The sequence below is a fragment of the Pongo abelii genome, chromosome 10 (genome assembly GCF_028885655.2).
Source record: "Pongo abelii isolate AG06213 chromosome 10, NHGRI_mPonAbe1-v2.0_pri, whole genome shotgun sequence".
Classification (NCBI taxonomy): domain Eukaryota; kingdom Metazoa; phylum Chordata; class Mammalia; order Primates; family Hominidae; genus Pongo; species Pongo abelii.
Window position 1 is genome coordinate 16,267,585 of NC_071995.2, and position 26,500 is coordinate 16,294,084.

The following is a 26,500-nucleotide window of genomic DNA, read 5'->3' on the forward strand; positions in this document are numbered from 1 at the left end:
TCAAATAGTTTTCAGGTATGAATAGCACACATAAATTCCATTTCGACCTTCAAAATATACATTTACTTTTAACTGAACTTCTACTAATCATCCTCAAATAGTGTGCCTATCATTAAAATACTGATAGCAAATACCCATAAAGTATCCCAGATTGCAAATAAAATGAAAGAAAGATGCATATATCATTTCCTTGCTTAATTCTCTGAGACTTTCTCATTTTCCACAGTGCGTTTTTAAGCTTCCGTAAGGTAGGCCTGTGCAAATAAGCATGTATTCCTTAATAGGCCTCATTGATGAACATATGTTCAAATTTCAGCAACCCTTACAAGGTCTGCTATTTCTAGTACCAATCAAATAGCACGAGGCCCAACTTATGGGGAGAAAATACCCTTCAGTAATTTTTAGAAGAATCACCTTGAAACTGTAAATGGTTGTCTCCAGTTGAGAAGAGAAGGTAAAACATAGAGCTGCATGCTTTCTGTCACTTCAGTAAATTTCACACATATCAACTAGTGAAAACATACTGAATATAAACTATGTTCTCAGCCCTTTTGTACAATGCCAGATACAAAGGAAGTGAAATTCATGCTCCCCGCTCGTGGAAATACAGCTTCTACTCACACAACCACTCCAATTCCCTGTTTGCTTCATCTAATAACTTGTGGTTATTTTCCCCTGCTTTCATTGGCTAAAGAGTCCTTTGTAATCCTCCTAATGATGTGTTTGTCTTCATATTTCACCTACCCTGTTAACAACAGCTGCAAATAACAGAGCCGTCTCCCCAGACGCACACTGCCTAACTCCACAGTGTCCAACTTCCTTTCTAAACCATCGGTTTCTTGGAAATATATGTTCCTGTTGATTTTCTAAAACCCATCTGATGCCACTAGTGGTTTGTGTGGAAATCAAAAAACTCTTTCTCTCTCTCATAGTGTTGCTCGAATCTTTTCCTGGGGTGGTAGCAGAATCAGTGTGGAGCACCAGTACCCAGTTAGGTTGGTCTCAGGATTGTGTTCTGCAAGGATTTCTGACTTTCAGAGCTTAGAGTATGTTTCCTATTGAAAGAAATCATCTAAGTTGAACTAGCTATATCTAGATTCAGTGTTAAATCTTTTTTTTTTTTTTACTGCCGTAATGACCCTCATGCTATACTCAGGTATTCATCTGCTTGTTCTCAATCCTCAGCAGTTGGCATTTTAAGCAAGAAGTGGCATTTAGTTGAAAATGCTCAGCTTTACTCCTGATGATTGCACGTTCTATTTGAAGAATGATATAATATCCTAAAGTCCTTTTTAAGATTTGGGGATGGTTTCTGCTTAGCTCATCAAAGAGTAAGCAGCACTTACAAGATTGGAGACTTTTAGAGTTTTGTTTTGTCTTGTTTTAACCATTATAAATCGCATGTCCTTGCTATTGCTTTTTCGGAATGAATTACAGTGTGGATGGCTTTCCAAGACTGTCATAACCATGGCTAATTTATGCAGAATGTATCTTAACTTTTTGAAGTCATTAGGATTTTGAACCTTACCTAATATAAGGGAAAGAGAAAAAATTAAAAGTGCACAATCCTATATGCATACATGCTGTAAGTGTGTCTGATGGGAGTTATTTATTGATTTGGAAAATCTTTTGCAATGAAAAGGCGATACCCTATATGTCACACAAAATCGTCACTGTAACGTGCACATATTGGCTGTTTACAGAATATGCTTAAGTTAAAATTGCTAGCAAAGCCTTAATCTGCGTGAATTTTCCCCCGGTTTTAGTCTCGGAATTAGCACAGCAATTGAAAATGTAGGAACATTTTATCAGTGTTGCAGTGAAGCTTCATAATTCAATCCTGTCATGTTCCACAGCCTTAGGATACAGAAACTCCTCGGAATCAGCAAGATCTAAATAGAACCATGAAAATTGTATACAAATCATGATTACTTATGCCAATAAGTATATGATAATATGTCATACAAAACATGTAGTAGAATTATACATTATATTGAAAGTTCATTCAATAATGAATGAGATTGAAAGAAAAAAAAATGTGTCTCTCCTCCATGAATCAAGTTTCTATGCAGCTGCCGAGTAGTAGCAGCTTAATATTTCAGCACTGAATTTATTCAGTGTTACCCTCTTACATACATTTGTTACTTCCTAGTTTCCTTTAAAGCCTGTTTGGATAGGAAAGTATTTTTTTGTTCACTCCTGATCACAAAATGTGTTGGCAGCCTCCTGACTTTACCAGAGCTGTTAGTCATCTCCGCTGACATTCTGCTTTCCGAAAGCACTGAAGTAATTGGCTCTTACTACAAGAAGTAAATGTGGAATTCCTAAAACTAACTAAATTACCATCACGGGGCTGAATAAAAAACATGATCAATAAATATTCCTTTAGGTTCCCAAATGCCTGTAAGATACAGCTATGTCCAACATGACAGTGTTTTTTGAGGGGTCAGGGAGAGGCAGAGTAAAAACTGGACTGATTTTTCCCTCTAAATCTCAAGTATGGAAGACAAAGAGGGTGAGGGAGAAAAAACAGAACAGGAACCGTTGAATGGATTGTTTTCACTTAGAAGTGGGAGGAAATTAAAACTACCTGAAAACCACAAACACCACTTGCCTTCATGGATGTGTTCCTACATTTCTTGACCTGCGTTACTTTGTCTTCATCCGCAAGTCCCATCTTTTCAATAGAACATCACAAGCCCAAGTCTAGTATTCAATTGTTAAAGGAATCATTACATGAAATTCTGAGAGTAACATGGCAGAGATATTTTGTTTCAGTTCAATCGAATAAGCATTTCTTGACCGCCCACTAGGTGTTTCATTAACTATGCTCAGCCCTGGGGGGAAGCTATAGTGAGTGTAGCAAGGTGTGTAAGGTGTGTACCTGCAACTAACAATCACACAATGTGAGAAACTCTCCATTTGCAAAGTGCTGTGAAAGCACAAAGTAGTGCTTTATCCTGCTGAAAGCTTTCAGGAAGTGGAGATATCCGAACATTCATAATTTTAAACATAAATAAATATTTGGACACATTAAAGTACTAGGATTACAACTGGTTATTTACTCTAGACTGTTTATTTTCTGAAAAGTTGGGTGCGTCTATCAAAATTATGTAAAGACCTCTGAAAATTACTTGCAAAGAAGTTTGCTGTAACGTCACTCATACAGTCAATCATGTTTCAATATTTATTATTTATAGATGACAATAAGAATACAATCACAAAGTGCTTCAATAGATACTGTTAGCCTTAGCTAACTTAGGTAAGTTATCTTACTTGGTTGGGTGAAAACCATTACCTTAATTATCCCCTAAACAAATGTAACTAACTAAAGCATGCATTAGCATTTCCTGTGTTTGAGCTTATAGACTAGTAATGATGAAGAGCAAGCAGGTAATAGGTCCAGTTCTTCAGATAGCTTAGAAATTAGTTCAAGATGGAATAAAAACAACGCCATGCTAGAATTATATAAGGTACATGTCCACACTGACAGCACACATTCACATCCCCAAAGAAAAATGTCAGAAAAAGTTATTTTAGTCTTTAATTAAGAAAACAACATTCCACCATCTCTTTATTAGTTCTCCATTTATTCACCCATTCTTCCCTCCTGCCTGTAGAAATTGGAGTGCTCAGGTGGTAGATAGATAGTTCTATATATTTACAAACTGCTTTAGCAACTTAATCAACAGCAGTTAGAAATTTCATTTCTAGAACTCAGTTTTTGGCAAATGGTGGGAAGTATAAAGTGCAGATATGTTCATGCAATCTAGTAGAGTTTTAAAAAATGAATCTGAAATTATTATTATCTTCTCATGTAAGGAAAAGTAATTAAACAAACCTGATATGTGTTTAATGAAAATTAAATAAAACTGAGGTACCTGATGTAATTATTTAAAGCTCTTCAAGTTTAATTATTATGTTAATCAATTCTTTTGCCCAGATAAATTTGTCTTTTCTTTTTTAATTATCAGGAGTAAAAATGGTTTAAAGAAGAGGAAACTGACAAAGTAAGTTTTTCTTACTATGTCATTTAAAAGGATGTTTGTTATAATAATCTTAACGTTCCAATTAAAGATTGTTTGCCTTCAAATAGAAGGGATGCTTGAGAAAGAGGCAAATGCATATTACGATAGCTAAGCACAATCATGTATTGGTCGTTTATGCCTGAGTGGCAGTGGCCACTAGAAAAGTGTATCACAGAAATCACATCAGAAATAAGGACAATGTTTATCATACCAAATCTGAGACAGTGGATCGTTAGTAATTTTTAAAGTCTTGGAGGAGGAAGTAAGATATTCTAAATACAGTATATGAAAATCTAATATTTAACTACATCAAAGGGTTTCAAAAATCCTTTTAGTATTTTGAAATTCTGTGTTTATTGCAGGAAAAGGCTTTTACTCTATTTAATGTTACAATAAATACTTTGATAATGCTTTCTCAAGAAACCTGTATAATAAATAGAAAAGATAATTAATCTAGCCTGTGGTTTTCTTTATCTATTAAACCATTAAATGAGAAGAATTACTATTGTGGTAAGTGAAAATTAACCCCCAGTTGATTTCAAAAGCCTATTAGATTATCACCTCCACGCCTTTTCTTAATTATAATTCTGCATATGAAGAGTGGAACTTTCCTTTATATAGAGTTTGTTCTTGATACCTGCCTAGATAGAACATTGGTGAATTAGTACAAGAAGGAAATTAGGGGGTCCAGCCAGGTCTGTGGCATCTATGCTTATGGAAAGAAATCATGAGTAATCCATGACATAATCCGAAAGAAAAGTTGATGTAAAAATGTTTCTAGTTAGTCTTGAGTGGCATATAATTTTATGGCATATATGAAAACAGAATAATTTTTTCTAAGTCAATTTCATTTTTTATTTATTTTTATTTTTTAATTTATTTTATTTTATTTTTTGGAGATGAAGTCTCGCTCTGTCACCCAGGCTGGAGTGCAGTGGCACAATCTTGGCTCACTGCAACCTCTGTCTCCCAAGTTCAAGTGATTCTCCTGCCTTAGCCTCCCGAGTAGCTGATACTACAGGCACACGCCACCATGCCTGGCTAATTTTTGTATTTTTAGTAGAGACGAAATTTCACCATATTGGTCAGACTGGTCTCGAACTCCTGACCTCATGTGATCCACCCTCCTCAGCCTCGCAAAGTGCTGGTATTACAGGCATGAGCCACCGTGTCCAGTCTCTAAGTCAATTTCAAACCAGCATACATTCCATTGGCTTATACCAACTGATGTAGGAGAGATAAGAGCAGACTGAATAGAGGAGAGGGTACCGTCAACTGGGAGGGATGATTTCACAGAAACAGAAAGACTTTGTTACCAAAAACTATTGGTTGGGTTGGCAGGTGAGCTAAAAAGGTGAGCTAAAAAGGTAGAGCTAAAAAGGTGAGCTAAAATGGTAGAGACTAGAGCATTTAGAAGATAGTGTCCTTGGACAAAAAGGAGAGACTATCAATGCTTGCTCCTCTCATGACCCAGGCAAAGAAAAGAAGGAGAAGCAAGACCCAGACAAAAGATATGGTAGAGATTAGGAGTGGTAGAACATGCCTACAAGCAAAAAAACTCACATCAATTCGGCTTCCACCTTCCCCTGTCTCATCTTCCTCTGAGTCCTCTCTCCTTCTCTAGAAGACATTTCTTGAAAGGCTTTCCTCTCACCTTTTTATTTGCCTTCTCTAGCATTTCTCTTTCACTCCAAATGCCCCACCACTACAGTGTCTCCATGGTTCCCATTTTCTATCTCCACTTGTCTTCATTCCATCCTTCCTTTCCATCTCCTCCTCTTTTCCTTTTTCCTCTGTAGATATTTGTCCTTTTGGTCTCTACTCCCTTCCAGCTTTCTTTTTCTTTTCCTTGTCATTCTCCTTCTCCCTTATGTCCATTCTTCTGTTTGCTAGTCCTTCCTCTCTCTCTCTTTTCCCTCTGCTTCTTGCTTTTACTTCTTTTAACCCATAAATACTTTGTCTGGTTTGCCTTCAGTATACGTGTGCCCATTTTCCTAGTAACAAGATGAAAGCTAGAGTTGTTAAATCCAACTTTAAGGTCGATACACTGCCCAAAGACACCAGCCAGAGAGTGCAGTTCTAAGGGGGTTAATTCCAGGAGAGGAGTCCCAACTTTAGCCCATTCTTTTGGAAGGATAACAAGTTTGAAGTGGGAAAAGCTTTGAACCGGGTCTTACTCTCCCTGGATTCCAGTGAGAATTCTACTGCTTAGTAGACATGTGATGTTGGGCTACTCATTTAACTCTCTTAGCCGTGGCTCTCTCAGCTGGAGCATGGAGCTAATGTCTATTCCTACCTCAGGGATCGATTAAGCAGGATAACGCATGTGAATATTTATGAAGTGTAGCCTGTTTTATAAATGAGTTATTGTTCTTAAGTAAAAACATTTAAGTTTAAAGGTATTTTCTGGAAGATATAATGCCCTCTAAAATTTACTAAAATGTTAACGTAAATGAATTCATCAGATTAGCTAATCAACAACCTTAAATGAGCATTATTAAATACTATGTATTTTCTAATTGGACATAAGACCACAGTTAGGCTGGGCGCAGTGGCTCATACCTGTAATCCCAGCACTTTGGGAGGCCGAGGCAGGTGGATCACTTGAGGTCAGGAGTTCAAGACCACCGTGGACAACATGGTAAAACCAAATCTCTACTAAAAATACAAAAATTAGCCAGGTGTGGTGGCACCTGCCTGTAGTCTCAGCTACTTGGGAGGCTGAGGCAGGAGAATCGCTTGAACCTAGGAGGCGGAAGTTACAGTGAGCTGAAATAGTGCCACTACACTCCGGTCTGGGTGACAGAGTGAGACTCTGTCTCAAAACAAAACAAAACAAAAAAGACCACAGTTAGATGATACAAGCTGAGTAACACACCACAAGACCAAGCGAAGGGTCAACTATAAGGACCCTGCCAAAGTGGAAAGGCTTGAGTTAGATGACAGAATGTGGCATTCTGCAGAAGCAGAGAGGTACTTTAGAGAGCAAATTGGTTTAGGTAGGCTCTAGAGGAGATAAGCAGCTACAGAAAACTACAACAGATAAAACTTGATTCTTATTCTCAAAAAAAAAAAAAGTGAGAACTTCTGCTGCGGATGCAGAAACATAGCTCAGATGTGTTACTTGATTGAACCTCTGAGCCATTTCCATACTTTTATAGATATGCAAGCCTCTAAAGATAACTCGCTGCAGTGAGACCCTGGGAGCTTTCTGGACAAAAGTTTCATCCCACTGATCCTGCCTCTGCTTTGGGGAGACTGTAGCTAGCAGCACAATTCCTTATACTTGTAAAGCTGTTGAAACTTACAAAGTTCTTTATGTACTGTATGTCAACCCTGTAGCTATAACTATTTTATTTTATGGATGAGAACATTGACTCTGAAGAGTTAGGTGATTCTCTAGGATAACACAGTCAATAAAGCAAAACCATAACTCAAACAGGTCTTTGGAATCCAATCCTTTGTTATTTTCCATATGCCAGAGTTTTTTAGAAGCAACACATATGGGGGATGTGTATATGAGTACGCATATATATACAACTGTACTGCTAGAGTAAGAGCCAAGTGGAAATCTAGAGATTTCTCCTATCAAGGAAGCTGGACATATATGCCCTTCTTTTCAATTGCAATATATTAAGGATTGGTAACTTGAATCAAAAAAAAAAAGGCGAGTGCTAACCTTAGGGAAGTAAAACTTCTATTTTCTCCAAGAAGATTAAGAAGTATGATATTAAACAATATATAATACTTATCAACAAGAGTTTTAAAATGTATGTATATTTCTTTGTGTTTGACAAAGCCCGGTTCAACTGGATGACTTTGATGCCTATATTAAGGATATGGCCAAAGACTCTGACTATAAATTTTCTCTTCAGTTTGAGGTGAGTTGGTTAAGGCATTTTCTACCTTCTGTAATGGAAAGGGCCTGGGAATTGTGGGGTTTGTGTTGGGATCATGTCCCTGCTCACTGGCAGTGCATAACAAAAAGGGTATTGGACTGGCGGGTGCTGATCTGCTGGTTTAGAGCAAGGGTTGTCAATCCTTGCTTGGTAGGCAAGGCCTCAGGTGGCACAAATGAGGGGAAGAAGAGAATAGGTTTAGGTACTGAGGTGAGCAAACATAGGTACAGTAGAAGCCATCATTAAAAACCAGGGAAATCGAGAGTACAAGAAGAAAAATGCAAGCTGAGGCACGAAGCCTGAGACAGAATTTCCTTTTCAGGGGATTTATAGTGTTTCTCATGCTTCTTAGGCCACAGCAGGGGCGGATAGTGAATAAAACTGACCCCCTTTGTGTCCTGGGCACATAACGTCCTGGAGTAGGGCTTTTCAAACTATAGGACTCCTGGCATTCTACTTAAGAAATTTTGTGCAGTTTTATTTTCTTTCCTTGGACAAATTGGGGAGATAAAGTTACACATGATTTGCGTTAAGAAAAAAATTGACAACATCTCTTTTTCTCCAAAGGACACATATTTCTTTGGATCTAAAGCCATATGTCAGAAGAGATGGAAGTGAGTGAATCTAATATCGCAGCAGTGTGGGGGAAGATAATTAGTTCTCACTTTTTCTTTCTACATATTTTACAGCTCATAACACAGTCTAAATGGCCCCCCATCCTTCAGGTTTCTATAGCATGGCTTGAGTGGTCAGTGATTCAGGGAAAAGGGGAAGATAAAGTGATTTTTCTAAATTCTGTAGTTTTTTTTTTTTTTATAAAGCCTTTTAAGTGCTCTTTTCTATTAAGGTAGCTGCTTTTTCTTCAGTTTTTAAAATCATTTCTCCTTTCCACTTATCAGCCAAGGACAGCTTTAGTCTGCAAAAAGCATCAGTGGTCCTGGTGTGCAGACACTAATGGGGAATTTGAGGATGAGAAGAATCTTATACATTACCAAATACAAAGACCGCTAACTACCACCTGTGTCCTGAAAAATTCCACACAGAGCCTGCTCACTTATCCATTGTATGCAGGTGCATAGGATATTATAGCTGCTACACCAAATGCTATACTCAAAGAAATTCAATTTGAATTGGAAATGAATGAGGAGGGTGGCATTTCAGAAAGTATATTAAGGAAACGAGGACTTTTTTTCTAAGCAAACATGAGGCAAAACTCTGAAAAAATAAATAGCTAGATGATTCTAACAATGATGATAGAAATTATGGCATAGCTACACTTTTAACCTAATTAAAGCCACATTTTCTTAATTCCTTCAAGATGGCATGCCCTTGGTGGCACAGCTGGATCATAACCTCTGCTGGCAACTCACAGTTTATTTCTTGAAGCCCAAACATAACTATTACTGTTTCTGAATTGCATGAAAAAAAATTCAACAAGTCATTTTCCAGTAAACATATTCTTCTAGTTGTGAGTGACAAAAACATAGCTCAAACTTGTTTAGACTAAAGGAAACGGGGTTTATTCAAAGGATACTAAGGTATCTCATACAATCAAAGAAAGGGTTGAGTAGCTAGACTACGTGCAGGGAAGCAGCACGGTTTCAGGGATGACTGGAGCCAGGGACCAGAGCCCTGCAGGGGTCCCTCTCTGTCTTGGTTTCACTTTGTTTCACTGAAACCAACCTCTTTTTCTTTTTGTCACTTTTGTTTTGTTTTGTTTTGTTTTTTGAGACAGAGTCTCGCTCTGTTGCCCAGGCTAGAGTGCAGTGGCGCGATCTTGGCTCACTGCAACCTCTGCCTCCCAGGTTCAAGTGATTCTCCTGCCTCAGCCTCTTGAGTAGCTGGGACTACAGGTGCCCGCCACCATGCCCAGCTAACTTTTGTATTTTTAGTAGAGACAGGGTTTCACCATATTGACCAGTCTGGTCTCGAACTCCTTACCTTGTGATCTAGCTGCCTCAGCATCCCAAAGTGCTGGGATTACAGCCATGAGCCACGATGCCCAGCCCAACCTCTTTTTCATAGTGAAAAGCAACCAACAACAACCCTTGAGCACCACAGCCTTTTGTTTCCATGGTTTCCAAAGGGAACTATTGTCTCTCTTTCTTGTTTGTAGTTTGAAAATTAACAGGGGAGGATTTTGATGGACGAGCCTGTGTCATGGTGCCCATTCAAACCAATCGCAGCCAGAGAGGGCAGATGCACACAATCTCTAACTGGAACCATGTGGCTCAAGTAGCAAAACCTAAGAAGGGCATTATCTCCCAATAAAGAGAGGGTATTGGGAGAACCAAACCATAAGTGATTAGCATGCTATCTTTAGATATTACAAAAATATGAAAGGCAGAATTATAAATTTTATGTGCTAAATGTTCAACTTATATTATGCTGAGGGCTTTTATACATTCAATGGATAAATGAATACATTTAGTCTGACTTCATGGGATTTATAAGGGAGTTAGAAATGTGCTAAACTAGGAATCTAAAATCCGGAATCCTCACTACAGTGTCGCTACTAATTAACATTCTAAAAAACATGTTTTTTTCTTAACCAATTGATATATAATGAGTTTGGGGTGGGTTTGGGGGTGGATGATGTATTAGCTACAGATTTTTTATGTAGTGAACATGCTCATGTATAAGTTTCAATTTATCCAACTACTTTGTTGGAATAATTCCTATGGATTGAAACTGCCCAGGCAAAGTATATGCAAAATCTGCATTTAGAGTAAATTTCCCATAAGCGGAGTAAGTTTTCCCAGTGTTTGAGTGTTCCCCACTTCCTAAAACTATACAAACAGTAGATATCAACATTAGTAATCATTGATAATGTAATATTACAAAGAAATTGCTTTCTCATCTGTTAACATTAAGCTACATCATCTTCATATAGCACTATTAGTCATTTGTGTTATTTCATTTTCCTCTGTTTCTTTTATTTTCATGTACCTTATAATCTTCATCATTTTGTTACTGATTTCTAACAGCTGATTTATGATTAAAGAGGTTAACATTTTGTGAAGGGCTGAACATGAAATACCATTTTTTTCTCATTTTTTTACATTGGGGTCTTATTTGGAGTTTGTACAGAAGTTGTGTATTGAAAAATAATCATGTTCTGCTTTTTTTTAAGTACATTTTCTCATCACCTTAGTTTCTTTATGTATACAATGGGTGAGTTGAAGTAGATCAATGGTTCTCAACTGGACAAGTACCAGTCAGCCCCCAGATGAAATTTGAAAATGTGTGGGAGTGTTTTTGGTTGTTATAATAGCTTAGGAAGAGGATGCTAACAGCATTTTATGGAAGAGGGATGGGGCGTTAAATGCTCTTCAAAGAGTGGGACATTCCCGCACAATGGAGAATTGTCCTAGGCCGAAAGTGTTTGATTGAGAAATATGGGTTAAATATGGGATGAGGCTACAACCAAGCTTTATAACCCATGTGTATTAGTTAGGGTTCTCCAGAGAAACCAATGGGATGTTTATATAGAACAAATATGATGTATATATAGAGAGATCTATTTTAAGGTATTGGCTTTTGAGGTTATGGAGGCTGGCAAGTCTGAAACCTGAAGGGCAGGCTGGCAGGCTGGAGATCCAAGGAAAAGTTGAGGTTGCAGTTTTGAGTTTGAAGGCAGTGGGGAGGCAGAATTCCTCCCTCCTTGTAGGACCTGTCTCTTCTCATCAGGCCTTCAAACTGACTGGTTGAGGCCCAGCCACATTACGTAGCATAATCAGCCTTCCTCAAACTCTACTTACATAAATGTTAATCACATATGAGAAAAACACCTTCACAGCAGCAGACTGGTGTTTGGCCAAGCAACTGGACACTATACCCTAGTCAAGTTGACGTATAAAATTAACCATTACACCACGATTTTAAGGTCTTTAATATTGTTATTTATTATGATGCTCTCTTCATACATTTCTATTCTTAGAACATTATTGGTCATATATGTAATTAATTGGGTGGTAAGTCCTGACATTATTTACATATTCTGGTGGGAAAATACAACTTACTCTCTAGGGCTCTGTTTTAAGTCACAGGCTTAGACTGTATGTTTTGGACTAACATTTGCTCAAGCAGTGGCCTACTGGTCTAATTTACTTCCTTCTTCATTTGACAGACTTCAGATATTACCAGTCCTCAGTCCCATTCTGCCCCCTACATCCTCAGGGTCAGTGTCAGGGTTTCCTCATCAATTTTCATAGAAGTATTGTACTCCCATGCCTGATTTCAGGACGTATGCTGGACCTTTCACATGGCAGCCCCCAAATTTTTTTGAAATATATTGATAGTTAATTGAGACTTAAGGAAAAAAATGTTCCTAGCTCTAATGAGAATTCAAGAGGGTATGAGATGGCTGAATCACCTTGGTCTAGATAATTCCAGCAGCTGAACTTTTACTTGTTCTGTTTTTATTAATGCCTAGTATTTGTATTCATTTTGATGCTGACATTGAAATATCACATTCACATTGAGAAATCACATCATTTATAAGCATTTTGCAAATTGAAACTAATGTCTGGATTTATATATGCTACCAATACAGCTATAAGTCAAACATGAAGCTATATGAGTTACTAATTTGTGTTTACTGAATAAATTTCTTTTTTACTCTGAATCTGATTTTAAATCTGCTAGAAAGAATGATTATCCTTCTGATAAAAATATACACCTTTCCTTTAAAATCTGGGGACCCAGTGTTTAAAATAGGTTCCTCATTTTTTATGTTTCACATGGGAAAGATTTTGAAGAACCAGACTTCATAGCTGAAATGTGAGAGCCCAGAAGACATATCACATATTGCTCATTCTGCTATTAATGTCTGTGCTTAGTGTTTGATCAGGATACTAGTAAAGGCCCTCACCATCTCTGTTCAGACATGTGGCTGCAAAGATCAAAACAAAATTATAGAACTGGCCATGCAGTTCACAAGAGGTGACCTTTGATTTCTGGTAGTAGCTTTTACTTGCTATAGATGGAACCTCTTCTGTCAACACCACCGGCACATTGTTTCTCCTCACTTTTTCCACCCCTATGGACAAGTAATCTAGTAATCTTAGTATCCTTTGAATAAACCCCCTTTCCTTTAGTCTAAAGTAGTTTGAGCTATGTTTTTGTCACTCACAACTAAAAGAATATGTTTACTAGAAAATGACTTGTTGGATTTTTTATAATCACCTAATTCAGAAACAGTAATAGTTATGCTTGGGTTTCAAGACATAATGTCCACCCAATCCCAAAGCAAACACCGAAAGCAAACTGTCACCTGCTGACATTGTTACAAACCCTAAGACCAGAATACAGATTGTGCTCTCCTCAGAAGATGATGTTGCAGGTTAAGGGCTGAATATTTGTGGCCCCCCAAAATTCCTATGTTTAATCCCTAACCCCCAATGCAATGGTATTTGGAGATGGAGCCCTTGCTAAGTAATTAGGATTAGATAAGCTCATGAGGGTGAGGACTTCATGGTAGGATTGTTGCAGGACTTTTCCTTAGTTCAGCTAAAGATGAAGTCCTTGTCCATCCCACAGCCATGAAAATTTAGATTCACAGGCAGTTTGGAGGGTGAGTAAAACAGGGTTTTACTCGGTGAAAAGGAAGAAAAGGGAGAAACAGAGACTTTTACTAGGCTGGAGTCCCTACTACAGCACTTCCCACCGGCAGCTTGAATCTCAGGTTCCACACAGGAAGAGGAGAGGCCAGGCTCCTTCCCCACTGCAAACATGGTGAACTTCCCCGAGGCTCCACCTCTGTGAGCAGGCTAGTTGGAATTTCTCCAAGGACCCCCTCCCACCTGACTGTCTCAGGATTAGCCAAGACAAGATGCCTTAGAATGAAATCTACCTGTTGCCATCTTGATCTTGGACTTCCCAGCCTCCAGAACTGTGAGACATTAATCTCTACTGTTTAAATTATCACTCTATGGTGTTTTGTTATGGCAGCCCAAGCCAACTAGTGTAATGTATATGCTTGTGCTTTGCTTTCCAAGACCTGTATGCTTCAAACACAGCCAACAAAACGTAGCCTGCTATCGGGTTTGGGTGACCGTATTAGTTCCTATGGCTGCCATAACAAATTATCACAATTGTCATGGTTTAAAACAACAGAAATTTATTCTTACAATTGCAGAGCCAGAATTCCAAAATCAAGGTGTCAGCAGGGCCACACTCCCCCGAAGACTCTAGGGAAGAATTTTTCTTTGCGTCTTTCAGCTTCTGTTGGCCACAGCAATTCCTTGGCTTGCAGCTGCGTAACTCTGCTCTATCTCCATCTTTACATGCCTTTTCCTGTTCTCCAGGATGATCTCATCTCATGTTCTTTAACTTAATTACAACTGCAAAGACACTTTCCCCAAATCAGATCACACTCACAGGTTCTGGGGGTTAGGACGTAAACGTTTCTTTTTGGGGATCACCATTCAACCCACTACAGATGACTGTATATCCTAGAAAAAAAGGGTGATAAATTATATTTAGAAACGAAACTGACAAAAGAAAATTCAGAAATGATTTATGTGGGTTTCAGGTCCATCACTCCATACTTTGTCTTCATAAAGATTTAAGCCAGTGGAATTTCCATAAGGTTGGAAAGAAAATAACTTCAAAGCTGCTGAACTGGAAACTTAATATTTTATTTTCCACTTAGTGACAGGCTAAATTACAAAGGCTGCAAAGCATACTGTGTTTACATGCAGTTCCCACTTCGCCGCAATTCAACTTTGGCAACTTCCACTTACAGTGTTCAGCCAATTAAACCTCTCTTATCAACTTAGCTATTTACAGCAGGAAGGCAACACACAATTAAAGTTCTATCAGTTAGTCAGCTTCCACATGTGCTCAAACGCTCAGCCTCAATCTGTTTCCACCGTTCCTTTTGTATCTGAGGCCTTTTCCCGTGGCTTATCAGTCTGTCCCCAAAGCAAGAGAATTGGGGGAAGAGCTGTTGGTCTGCTGGCATAAATGGCAAAGGAGGAAGAAATTATGGAGGCAGGCAAAGCAAAACAAAGAATCATCACAAAAATATTTCACAATGATTATCAATAGTGTTGTATTGGTATTTGTTGAGTTAAATTATTCCATTCGATAATCACTATAAAAAAAGGAAAGTATGGAGAAATTACTAGCCTTATCTTACAGGTAATTAAACCGAAGCTAAAAAGAGTTTAATTACCCTTCCAAGAACATAAAGTTTATAAGTGGCATGTCAAAATATGTGAGATATTTTGAAAAAATATCTATGCAGGCATTTTCTAAAGGAGGTAGATTTCTGAAATAATTTAAGCAATGGAAGCATCATTTAAATAAGCTTATAACTACCAAAAGGAACTAACCTAAACATCACACTGATTTAGTTGAAATTTACTAAAAATAAGTTGTTTCTTACAAGAAAAATATAGTCAACCTTTGAATACCCTTTAAAATGGAACACTCAGCTATAAAATAACAATGGGAAGCATCTGCCTAAATATATTTGGCAAGTAAGTGCCTGAGATGGAAAAAACCCAATTTTGTGAGTTGAAAATCAAATGTAACATAGTTTGTATATAAGACTGACATCAGCTTAGTCCAAAGAACTTCAGATATTGTCATCCTGAAAAGCCAAGAGATGAGGAATCAAAAGAAAGAAATCTGGGCAATTTTTGTTGGTTCATCCATGTTGGCTACAGTCAGGCAACCCAATGCCATTAAGCACAAGGTAATTTGCCACCAAGGGTCTTCTATTTAAAAGCATCAGAAGACCCAATAACTTGATTAATAAAGCACGTGCTTTGCAAAGAGCACTTGAATAAAGACACAAAGGGCATGAAACAGATATCCCTATTCAATCCTAGAATGTGGTCAAATGGCTCCAATTCTCTTCAACAGTGTTAAAAGACTCTCAGAAATTCTTCTCCTAGGGAAGTATTCCTCCAGCTTTGATTCCTTGAAGTAATAATTGGGAGGAATTATGAAGAGTAAAACTTGTGCTCAATATTAACATTCTATAAATGTAAATAAAATTTATAACAAGTGATTTTTGCCTCACTTAGTAGGCTTACAGAAAGGTGCACACTATGTGGGTAATCCCACTTATACACAATTATGTACACTGTTTACTAACATTCCTCTAAAATTTGTATAGGAATATAACTAGATCCACTGCATTGGTTGCACATTGTACAACTCCAGTGAACACCATTCATATAGACCACAATGTGAATGATGCCTCCAAGAAATACAGGTGGCCTGATCATAATCCCCCTGTTTCCTGTAAGACACATGGCATAGCAACTTAGAAATTCCCCTTTCCCCATAACATACCATTTTTGAAGTGTGACAGTTATTTATATAAAAATTTCCCATCAGTCCACCTTCTGAAATGAGGTTTATAAGAGTACCAATATATGCAGGCAGATATTTGGATGTTCTGATTCTCACTGAAGGATTTTCTCCAACAACTACAGATCCATCTTTATGTTTGAGGTTTCATTACCAGATATTTAGTGACTGTTAATCCCATACTTTGTAACATGGAGATTGTTCCCTACTCATTCCTCACTATTTTTTACTACTTTCTCTAAGGCTCATTGCCTACAAGAAAAAAAACCTAGATTTCTTCAGAGAATAGGAAATATTTATACAAATCGCATAAACTTAAGTTATTCCATTCCTCCAAAAATCTGAAAAGCATTTTTATTTTCAAATATTTCATACCCTGAGTTTTATATATATAGTTCTTACTCCTCCAAATGACCACTAAGTTATCCAAGGTATTTAGTGTTGTATTAGATAGCTATTACCACAATAATGCTGTATAAGAAACAACCTCAAAATCTCTACATAACATTTACTTTTCTCATTCATGGGTCTGTGGAACAGCTGGGACAGTTCTGCTTCAGGCTGTGGGTCAGAGTCAGGTCTGCCCTATGTGCCGCCTCATTCTGGGACTAGCAGCTTCCCTGGGCATGTCCTTTTCATGGCAGATGGCAGACACACAAGAGGGCAAACCAAACAAGCAAGTGCATTGAAAGCTTCTGATTGGACTTGATTTCTACCTAAGATCATTGGCCAAAGCAAGTTGACAATAGTGGGGTGGAGGAGTACACTCCGCCTCTAAAGGGAGCTAATTGCAATGTCGTATAGGAAACGGCTTGTGAGCAATAAACCAGTGTGAACAATAATCCAGTTCACACCATCTATGGAAATCTCAAATCCATTCTCTGTCCTTTACAGGAGTTGAAATTGATTGGACTGGATATCCCACACTTTGCTGCAGATCTTCCACTGAATCGATGTAAAAACCGTTACACAAACATCCTACCATGTAAGATCGTCAATTGTGCCAATCATACTCATGTCTTAAGGGTTGATGGACTGTCATTGCAGATTAATCAATTTCACCAATCTCTGGCCACACCCATTTGTGGTCCGGATCTCAAGGCCAAGTCTGAGATTGCATTGATCTCACTCTGCTTTGATGTCTTTAGATCTTAGCATATGGAGGAAGATTTAATTATAGTGCTTTTAAATGAATTGCAGCAGAACAAAAAGACGGACCATTTGGCCCTTTAGAGATTAAAGAGCCATAGTCAAATTGGGGATTGGATCATTTGTACTCTCATAAAATATTTTCAGCCAATTCATTGATAATGGAAAGAGGCAAATGGAAAGGCAATGCAGTATATTAAAATGCCTTCTCTAACTTCTGACAAGTTATATAGTTGCTTAGCATTTTGTAATAAAAAGCAACATTCAAGAAAAAAAAGGTAATATAAAGCACTTACAAAACAATTAAAATACATTCCAGTTTAGATTTCACTTTTCTTTCTGCTACATGCTGTGGGAGCTAGGCACGAATGGAAAAGTGAGAAGAGAAAGGCTGAAAAAGCTCTAGAAAGAGAAGTCTCCTCTTGATATGGTTTCTTGATGAAATTAGATATATTATCATAATAACACTTCACATCTGTACACAGTTCAGAAATTGCTTCTTTCATTTAATGTCCACCTACAAAAGAAACCCATGCATCTTCTCTTCTCTTGGTCTCCTTAAAGTCGTGAACACTCTGGATATCTCTAGGTGAAATGAAAATCGTGTGCTTAGGCTACATACTATAGCTGTCTAATCAATCTCACAGATACTGTAGTTCCTGAAATACTCTGAACAACCCCTAAACAATCCTGGAAACAATTCTTTCAAGGACAGGAGAGCTGGTAGTGAAAAAAAATAGTGGTTGGAAAATATTCACTTATTTATTTAAACAACAAACCAAAGTTGAACAATGGCTAAAATATCAGGCTAAAAATTATTATCTACCTACTCTGTCACTGACTGATTTAACTTAATATTGGATAGAGAGGGCCAAAATAATTTTTCCTTCCATCCTGAATTTTAATATTTTTTTTTCTCCTTATCCTCTATAGATGACTTCAGCCGTGTGAGATTAGTCTCCATGAACGAAGAGGAAGGTGCAGACTACATCAATGCCAACTATATTCCTGTAAGTAGGAAAAAAAATCAGGCATCCCAATGCTAACCCAGCCAGAGAAAGACTAGCAGGGCTATATGGATGTGTCAAACAGTTCAAAAGAGAGCCATTCCCAACTCAGCAATTGAATTCTAAAAAGTTTGCATTACTCTGTTTCATAATAAAGAATAGAAAGAAAAAGCCCATAGATTAGTAATGTCTCTATTTCTTTATAAAGGACCAGTGAAACGGAAAGTAGAAAGGCTAAAGATCACCACTCTTGTGTTTAAATTTCACCTTCAGCAACCAAATTCAAAGGGTTCCACCCTAGCACCTGCACTTTTAAAATATAAAGATAGTTATTATTGTCATAAAAAGGTGTGGATGTGATTTTTACAGCCTTCTGGAGAACAATGCTCACAATCACACAGACTAATTATGGTCAGTTACTCTGATAGCCTCTTTGATTAAAACAGGAGAAAACATTACATAGGTGTGTGATCCTTTGCCAATTTTATCACCAGTAAATTTTCAGTTTTTTTCCCATAGGCCTGGAGCAGCATTTGGTGTTGACAGTGTCTGGTTAGGTGATAATTTTGTCACTTATCTTTCAGGGATACAACTCACCCCAGGAGTATATTGCCACCCAGGGGCCACTGCCTGAAACCAGAAATGACTTCTGGAAGATGGTCCTGCAACAAAAGTCTCAGATTATTGTCATGCTCACTCAGTGTAATGAGAAAAGGAGGGTACGTACTTACTGAAGCTGCTCCCACTTAGCAGCAAAACCTGCCCCAGCCACTGCCGTTGATGAAATGCTTGCTGTTTTCAAAGTCAAATAAAACATAGAGACAAATCACTAAATTTAAAACATTGTATTCGGGAAGCAAGAATTACAATTTGGGGGTAAACACACAGACCCGGTGGTCTTTGCAATGTCCAAAGGAAAAAAGAGAAGGTTGGGAGTCTTCTAAAAAGGAGAAATATTGCATATTGTTTTGCAGGAAAGTTCATTAGCACTGGTAAAGTTCTGGGGAGCTGGCAAGCTCTGATTGATGAATGGATGGTGGTGGGTAAAACTAGTCTCAGAGTCGCAACAGGCTGTTTCAGTTGCTGTTAGATAACACTGGTTTCAAGTTACTAGAGGCAGTTTCAGCAACCGGGGTTTACAGAGAATTATATTCCTGGAACAATGTTATGCGTTCTGAGGGTTTTTTTTTTTTTTTTTTTTTTTGAGACGGAGTCTCTCTCTGTCGCCCAGGCTGGGGTGCAGTGGCGCGATCTCAGCTCACTGCAAACCTCTGCCTCCCGGGTTCAAGCGATTCTCCTGCCTCAGCCTCCCGAGTAGCTGGGGCGCTCTGAGTGCTTTGTCCCCTGATCCATCAACTCTGTTTTAGTTCGATATGATAAGAATGACCCAAGTCATGTGATAAGAATTCACACTATGTAGCAGAAACGCTTGCATTTGCTTTATGTTTCATCTTCACCACAGTCCTATCTAATTCTTTAGAGGTGAATACCTTTGTTTTCCCTAAGTGAGCACACTTAATTTCTTTCCTAGCCTGTTTGTTTTAAAAAATTGTTTTGTCCTCGCTCCAGGTGAAATGTGACCATTACTGGCCATTCACGGAAGAACCTATAGCCTACGGAGACATCACTGTGGAGATGATTTCAGAGGAAGAGCAGGACGACTGGGCCTGTAGACACTTCCGGATCAACTATGTAAGTCACCAAGCAGAGAGCAGGTGCTGTCCCTATGCTGACACCTGCTGAGACCAGTTTGGTCGGGGAGACCCTAACCCAGCGGCGCTAGAGGAATTACAGACACACGCACACAAATATCGAGTGTGGAGTGGGAAATCAGGGGTCTGACAGCTTTAAGAGCTGAGAGCCTCAAACAGAGATTTACCCACATATTTATTGACAGCAAGCCAGTGATAAGCATTGTTTCTATAGATTATAGATTAACTAAAAGTATTCCTTATGAGAAATAAAGGGATGGGTCTGGCTAGTTATCTGCAGCATGAACATATCCTTAAGGCACAGTTCGCTCATGCTATTGTTTGTGGTTTAAGAACGCCTTAACAAGTTTTCTGCCCTGGGAGGGCCAGGTGTTCCTTGCCCTCATTCCAGTAAACCGACAACCTTCAGCATGGGCATCAAGGCCATCATAAGCATGTCACAGAGCTGCAGAGATTTTGTTTATGGCCAGTTTTGCAGCCAGTTTATGGCCAGATTTGGGGGCCTGTTCCCAACAGACACCTACACCACCACCGCCAGGCAAGTGATGGGAGACCAACCCAATGAGCACTTTGAGCTTTGCAATGCTGCTTCCTTCAAGAGGAAAAATCCACTCTCAGTGTCATTGTTTCCCATTTCATCAGTGATGGTGTGGATGATATGGTTGGTCTGGAGAGGCTGAGAAGACGCAGTAAAAAGTCTGCACTAGTTCATCTCAAATTAGCTCAAGATCATAGAAGACACTATTAATCATCGTTTATGAGGCATCATTGAGGACAGAAGTATTCTCCTTACTTATATTAATCATATATGAGTATAATTAGGGTATATAAGGCACACTTACATTTTAAATTAAATAATTAAACCCTGATTTAGTAGTTTGGGTTTTGTTTTGGTTTTTTTTTCTTATTTTGTTCTGGTTTGGTTTTCATTATTTGTAAGGTACTTCTAGGTCTTATTAATCATAATTCCTTATCTCTCTTGAAGGGCTACTGATTTCTGATTGATAACACATCCAAAAAAAATGTCTGTTTTTCTCACAAGGCCTGCCACCTTTCTGCTGACAAGTCTCTGAGCAAACGCTAAATATTTCTGTGCCAGGCTTAGGTGCTAACATCAATTGAAGTCATGCCATTGACCTCAGCCTATAGAATATACAGTTTTTACTATTAATAGTCTTCTCCACTTGAACATGCTCTCTATGAAGACAAAATTGAATAGGAAAGCTCTCACTGAGATGTTCTTCCCTGCTTAGAAACAATCCTTTCTAATAGTTAAGGAAATAGCAAACTGTAGCCTGTGGACCAAATTTACCTACTGCTTGTTGGATAAAGCCCATGAGCTAAGAATGGTTTTTACATTTTTTAATGGTTGAAATAAAACAACTGAGCATGGTGGTTCACACCTGTAATCCCAGCACTTTGAGAGGCTGAGGCGAGCAGATCACTTAAGCCCAGGATTTCAAGATTGACTGAGCAACACAGGGAGATCCCATCTGACTAAAAATACAAAAATTAGCTGGCGTAGTGGTACACACCTGTAGTCCCAGCTACTCAAGAGGCTGAGGTGGGGGGAATGGCTTGAGCCCAGTGGGTGGAGGTTGCAGTGAGCCAAGATGGTGCCACTACACTTCAGCCTGGGCAACAAGAGCAAGACTCTGTCTCCACAAAAAAAAAAAAAAAAAAAAAAAAAAAAATCAACAAGAAAAACAGTATTTTATGTGAAACGCTATATGTAAATTATGTGAAATTCAAATTTCAATGTCCATATATAACATTTTATTAGAACACAGCCTGCATTGTTTATGAATTGTCTATGACTGCTTTTGTGCTACATCAAGCTTGAGTAGCTGCAAACTATATGATCTGCAAAAACTAAAATATTTACTAACTGTCTCTTTGCAGAAAATGTTTGCTGACCCTTAAAATAGGCAATGGAAACAAAGATTGCCCATGTCAATACAACGTTAGAACTTGATACTACCTACTTATTGATATCTACAGGAGATAAATCACTTCTTAGCCATTGTTAACTGCCACTTGTTAACTGGCAGTTAACAGTGTCTTTTATGACCAGGAGAATTTAGGCAAATCCCCGTATGACTCTAACAGACTGTGTTTCGTGTTGTTTCGGTCATTTAAAATTCACATTGCTTCCTTGTTAAGCACGTTTTTACTCAAATGCAGAGTTTCAGCTTAAGCACGTTTTTACTCAAATGCAGAGTTTCAGCTTAAGCGTCACCTCCTTTGTGGAGTCTTCTCTGGGCTTGGACACCGTTAGCCCATTCCTTCGCTGGGGCAGACTCTTAAGCAAGCTGCTTTATCACAGCACACCATAGATAGTTACAATTCTCCCTTTTTGTGTCTGCCTCCCCAGTATACTGTGAGTTTCAGAAGCAAGTGCTGTATCCCTGTGGAACGAATAAATCAGCGAATGAATGAGTTATTTCAAAAATAATAAGGCACTTGTAAAGCATCAATAGACTTTCCATCAGAGAAAATATTTGTCAATCCAAATGCCATTTGAACTCTGTTTTTTGTTCTTAGATATTTCAATTGAAAAGCCAGTGCAAACTGATAACCAAATACAGTACAAATCTGTCCCTAGGTTTGCACGTAGGAGAAAAAATTTCTGAGCACAAAATAGGGTCTGTTCCATTGCCTATTCTGTTGACAAAGAAGAGTCACATAGATTATTGCATGGTCAGTACTATGCTTCTTGTCCTTGGTCTTAAGTGATGACCTATCTTTCAATGACAATCATGTGAAGGACTTGAAAAATAGGAATAAAACATTGAACAGTAGTGTTTGCTTGTAAGAGATTTACTTGTTACAAGCATCTGGTACCACAGTGCCCCCTTTTGGCCATAAGCATAATGAATCTAAATGTTAAGCTCCTACAATGAAGGCTAAATTGCCCAAAGAACATTGTGCTGTGCCTAATTAATATATTTTTCAATTTGTTTCATTTTTTGTTTATACCCTTCTTTATCCATTCCATATTGATATGTGGAAACTTTCCAATTATAAAAAGATAAAATTACATAAATAAGGAACTCAAGGTAAGAGAAATTTAGGAATAGCTAAGTAAGATAAAATCAGAAGAGTTTTCTCCTTTAACAAGAAAGGAGAAAAATGACAATAACACACAACTTGTCATTTTTGAGCTAAAAATTTCAAATTTCTACTATTTGAAATTTGGCATGAACTGAGTGAGAGCTGGAGACTAAAGATCATCAAAAACATGTTTGTTGCCAGGGACTTTGTGCCTTGCTATTCAGCTCACAGGGCTGACCCCAGTTCCAGGACCCCTGCCTTGTAGCTGGGGAGAAACTAACTACAATTTAATGATTTCCTGATATTAAATCACCTTGCACTTTTTAACTGAATACATTTTCACTTCAACCGTACTGGAATATATATATTGGCTACAATGTACACATGTTATACAAATTATGATCAGCATTTGAACAGGGCAAGGATTTTCCTGAACTTTCCTGGCAACTAAAGTTATCTGGTGGCTGAGTATTCTTAAATCCTCATGATGTTGAATAAGTAAATTATTCTGCACAATTCATTATGCCCAAGATAGTTTCTCAACATACTTCCTGAAGAGAGCAGTGAGGGTAGCCAGTGTCTTTGTAGACTTCATGTTCTGTGTGTCTAAGCCAGAGCCCTTGAACATAGTGGGGATGCACTGCACGCTGCTGGAGATATATTAGGTGCCAAGGGTACAATGGGTGTAGGGGAGGTGATAACTTATGTATATTTAAACAAATCTTACATATTTATTTATACATTTTATTTATGAATTGTCCTTATACATTTATTTTCTGCCCAAGACCACTGACTCTTTGAAATTCATTTCTCTTTTAATACTTGAACTTAAATTTTAGCTCAAAACTGACAGCGAGGCCAAGCTTCCTTCCTTCCCAGTTATGATATAGTATTCCATCCTCTGAGTGAATTCTAGGCTCTTCACAAATTTGAAGAATGAGGGATGAATCAGACCTTTATGAAGCCTGGGTTTGGGATATTTCTGATGGTTAATAACAAGTGGAGAATATATAACTCTTACAAATTAGTTGGGGCTAAAAAAAGTTGATCTGGAAAGATACACATTCTAGTTAATATGTACTCAGTTCAGAGAGAACAACAATATATTTGATGTATGGGTTAATAGGAATAGGTAAATATATAAGTTATACTCACTTACTAGGGACTCCCAGAATCAACCATACAATTGCACGGAGCTGGATGACAGTGAGGGATAGTAATGAGGTACTAGTAAATAGTAATATCACACACATGATTACACTTAATCCACACAACAACTCTAGTTATAAGTATCATTAGGCCACTTTTAGATATGAGAAAACTGAAGCTCAGTGAGTCAGGTCCTCTAGTATCAAAGTCCAAGACAAGGATTCTCATATAAGTGATTTTGTGAAAGTGCATTCTTAGGGAAAGCCCATAAGGGAGCAAGGGAAGCAGATTGACAGAGAAGAAGCCCTACAGAGCATTCAGCTGAAATCTCACCTGTGCTGGATCCCACAGACAGTGCTGGGGTATGAACAGCACCATGGTACTGTCTCACTCTGAAAAAGGCTGGATTTTTATACCCCACAATTAGTCAATCATTAGCTGTGGGCTGCCCTCAGCAGGAGAACGCAACCTCTTAGGCATTTTCTATCGAGGCAGCTCTGTGCAGTGGAAGGCAACTATCAAGAGATGGGTACTACTGTGCTGTTAGCAGCAACTGGGAAAAGTGTGTCCCAGGCTGGCAAAGTGTATCTAAAGGGCACCAACAGCACTTTCTACAGTGTTTAATTCATTAGCCAAAACTGATGCAGCTTCTAAATGACAGCCAGGATGCAAACCCTAATCTGCTTAAGTTTTGTCCTTAATTACACAGGTACAGATTAGCCTACTTATCCTACTATTTGAAGCTTTATACAATTAGTGTGTTTTTCTTTTCAATACCTATTTTATGCCAGATATGGTGCTCAAAGCTGGAAAGGAAAGTGTACTGACCAGGAGTGGAACATGGCTCTACCTTTTTGCATGCTTAACTAGCGGAGTCCTGGGTCATCCTAACAGTGAACTGAAAAATTAATGCTTGTTTTTGGCTTTTTTCTCTAAAGGCTGACGAGATGCAGGCTGTGATGCATTTTAACTACACTGCATGGCCTGACCATGGTGTGCCCACAGCAAATGCTGCAGAAAGTATCCTGCAGTTTGTACACATGGTCCGACAGCAAGCTACCAAGAGCAAAGGTCCCATGATCATTCACTGCAGGTAACCTCATCAACTGCATTTTCTATTAAATATTAGGAGTTGGTTTTGTAAGGGGAATAGCTCACCATTCCATAAGCCCTTATCAGATTTAGTTGAAAATTAAATAAACTCTGATGTTTTTTAAACTATGATTAATTGATGTCTCACTATACATAATATTTATTCTGGCTTTCCTGTATCTATACCCTATAAAATAGATGTTATTATTCCAATTTTTAAATGAAAAAAATAGAAGAGGGTAGAGATGTTAAGGGATTCACACAAGTTCATGCAACTAGAACATGGAGGAGTTAGTATTCAAATCCAGGCATGCCAATCTGCAAAGATCATGCCCTTAATATGTGACATTATCCTACTCCATCAAGGATTCTGGGTAGTTACAACATGGACAAATACAAAGTCAAATTATAGAAAGCTGATCACAGCTTGACATAATATAAATAGGCATAAAAACTAGAAAAGGAAAAGAAAAATGAAAATATTCAGCTTATGAAGATAAACATATTTGCTATGGTTCCTCTTTGGCATTGTCTCTTAAATTTTCAGACAGTAGCATGAAAAAGGATATAGGATATAAAAAAATCAAGGTCCACACTAATTCCCAACAGGAAAAGTTATCATTAAATTTAATTTGTTCTTCCTACTGTACGAACAGAGCTCCATCAAAATCTATCTCTGTGATACAATATTGCTTTAAAATCCTTATGCAACCTCAAAAGAACAGGGGACATAAACGTGCTCCAATGGCATGTGAGAGGTGGCAGTGGGATGAAGTTGTGAAGGGAAGCATTGGCAGCCATGCCAACCTAAGCAAATAAATCTACAATCCCAGACCTACTGCCTTGGCCCTTGTGAATTAGAATGACTAGAATGAGGATGTATGTGTGTGCATTCATGTGTGTTTGTGTGGAGTGTGTGTCTCCCTGGAAAGGAAAATGCTTCATAAGCTACCAAGTTTCTGTTTAGGGCAGATATTGTTGCTGTCAATCCACTGCAGGCATTCACAGGTTAAAGGATGTGCTTTAGCAGGTAAGATTATCTGTTCTCAAAATGGTTCTTTTCAAGAGCAGAAAATGAAGCT

At 38.2% G+C, this 26,500-nt stretch overlaps 1 protein-coding gene across 2 annotated transcripts in view; it reads left to right on the forward strand.

The window, feature by feature from the left end:
- PTPRO (protein tyrosine phosphatase receptor type O) overlaps positions 1 to 26,500 on the forward strand; it is a 285,274-nt gene that overhangs the window by 249,380 nt on the left and 9,394 nt on the right. For both annotated transcript variants that reach the window (XM_024257382.3, XM_024257383.3), the window contains 7 exons: positions 3,975 to 4,010; positions 7,828 to 7,909; positions 17,150 to 17,240; positions 18,338 to 18,414; positions 18,996 to 19,130; positions 19,981 to 20,103; positions 25,265 to 25,419. In XM_024257382.3, coding sequence (XP_024113150.2) covers positions 3,975 to 4,010; positions 7,828 to 7,909; positions 17,150 to 17,240; positions 18,338 to 18,414; positions 18,996 to 19,130; positions 19,981 to 20,103; positions 25,265 to 25,419 — 699 coding nt within the window. The remainder of the gene's footprint in view (positions 1 to 3,974; positions 4,011 to 7,827; positions 7,910 to 17,149; positions 17,241 to 18,337; positions 18,415 to 18,995; positions 19,131 to 19,980; positions 20,104 to 25,264; positions 25,420 to 26,500) is intronic.